This window comes from Triticum aestivum, chromosome 3D (assembly GCF_018294505.1).
Source record: "Triticum aestivum cultivar Chinese Spring chromosome 3D, IWGSC CS RefSeq v2.1, whole genome shotgun sequence".
NCBI classification, from domain to species: domain Eukaryota; kingdom Viridiplantae; phylum Streptophyta; class Magnoliopsida; order Poales; family Poaceae; genus Triticum; species Triticum aestivum.
The window spans coordinates 579,451,748-579,453,133 of NC_057802.1; the positions used below are offsets into that span (position 1 = coordinate 579,451,748).

A 1,386-nucleotide genomic window follows, 5' to 3' on the forward strand; every position below is an offset into this window, starting at 1 on the left:
CCAGGTGCTGACGCGTGGATGCCTATTGGTCCCGGTTGGTGGCACCAACCGGGACCAAAGGCCCTCCTGCCTGGGCTCCCCGCACCGGCCACGTGGACGGCCTTTAGTCCCGGTTCGTGTAAGAACCGGGACTAAAGGGCTAGGGCATTAGTAACGACCCTTTAGTCCCGGTTCCTGAACCGGGACTAAAGGCCCTTATGAACCGGGGTAAAAGTCCCTTTTCCTACTAGTGTACGACTGTGGGGGGTGTCCGTCGACTTGCCTTCGGATTCATCTCCAGTTTCACCGTCTGCGTCGCTACTATTGTGACTACGGGAGGATGTTGAGTAACGTGATTGTATTAGGAAACATAGGATAAACTAGAAATATTCTGGCTTGTCTTGTACTCCAAGTAGATCATGTACTCCTATATATATGCCCACGAGGCTCAAGCAATACAATGAACAATTTCACCAATCCCTCTCTTCCTTCTAACAATGTGCACAGGCAAGGTCATTTTGGAAGCGGCGATTCTTACCACAGTGGTTGTCTTCAGCCTCACTGCTTACACCTTTTTGGCTGCAAGGAGGGGCATGGACTTCAGCTTCCTTGGTCCTTTCCTATTTGCTTCTCTCATCATGTTGCTCGTCTTTGGGTTCATTCAGGTCAGATGCCCTCCATTTGTCAGTCTTCTCTATTCTACAATCAGTCAATAGTTCAATACTGATCATGGCTTCTATAAATATGCAGATCCTCTTCCCACTGGGCAAGCTCTCTCACATGATCTATGGCGCGCTGGCGGCACTCATCTTCAGTGGTTACATTGTCTATGACACGGACATCATCATCAAGCGTTACACGTATGACGAGTATGTCTGGGCCGCCGTCTCGCTCTACCTTGACATCATCAATCTGTTCATGGCACAGCTGAACCTGTTTAGCGCGGGTGACACTAAAGCACGCCCCCCTGCCCCTGACTGTTCACGAGTCCTTGACTGAAGAACTGTATAGGCGCTTGTTAGTTTAGTTGAGTTGTTCCCTAGCTAAGAGAGGAAACATAAGAAAACTGATGTGCATTGGTTCTACGGATGGTGGATGTGATCTTGGATTTAGGAGGTCTTTCATATGCTGGATCGGTGGTGTGCTACTGAGTTACTGAGTTTACACTAGTAGAAAACAGGGCTTTGATCACAGCTCAATATACACATTAGTCCCGGTTGCATTACGAACTGGAACTAATGTGAGCATTAGTTCCGGTTCGAGCGGCTAAAGGCATTCGTCACGGTTCAAATGAGACCTTTAGTCCTGGTTTGAGGCACGAACCGGGAGTAAAGAATGCGATGCCCTTTAGTCCCGGTTCGTATGTCAAACCAGGACTAAAGGGTGCGATGCCCTTTAGTCCCGGCT

The 1,386-nt window shown here is 49.0% G+C and overlaps 1 protein-coding gene across 1 annotated transcript in view; it reads left to right on the forward strand.

Annotated features, from left to right (window-relative positions):
• Window positions 1-978, forward strand: part of LOC123076564 (protein LIFEGUARD 2-like) — a 12,004-nt gene extending 11,026 nt beyond the window's left edge. The window contains exons 3-4 of the mRNA XM_044498739.1: window positions 487-644; window positions 730-978. Coding sequence (XP_044354674.1) covers window positions 487-644; window positions 730-978 — 407 coding nt within the window. The remainder of the gene's footprint in view (window positions 1-486; window positions 645-729) is intronic.
• The last annotated feature ends 408 nt before the right edge of the window (window positions 979-1,386 follow it).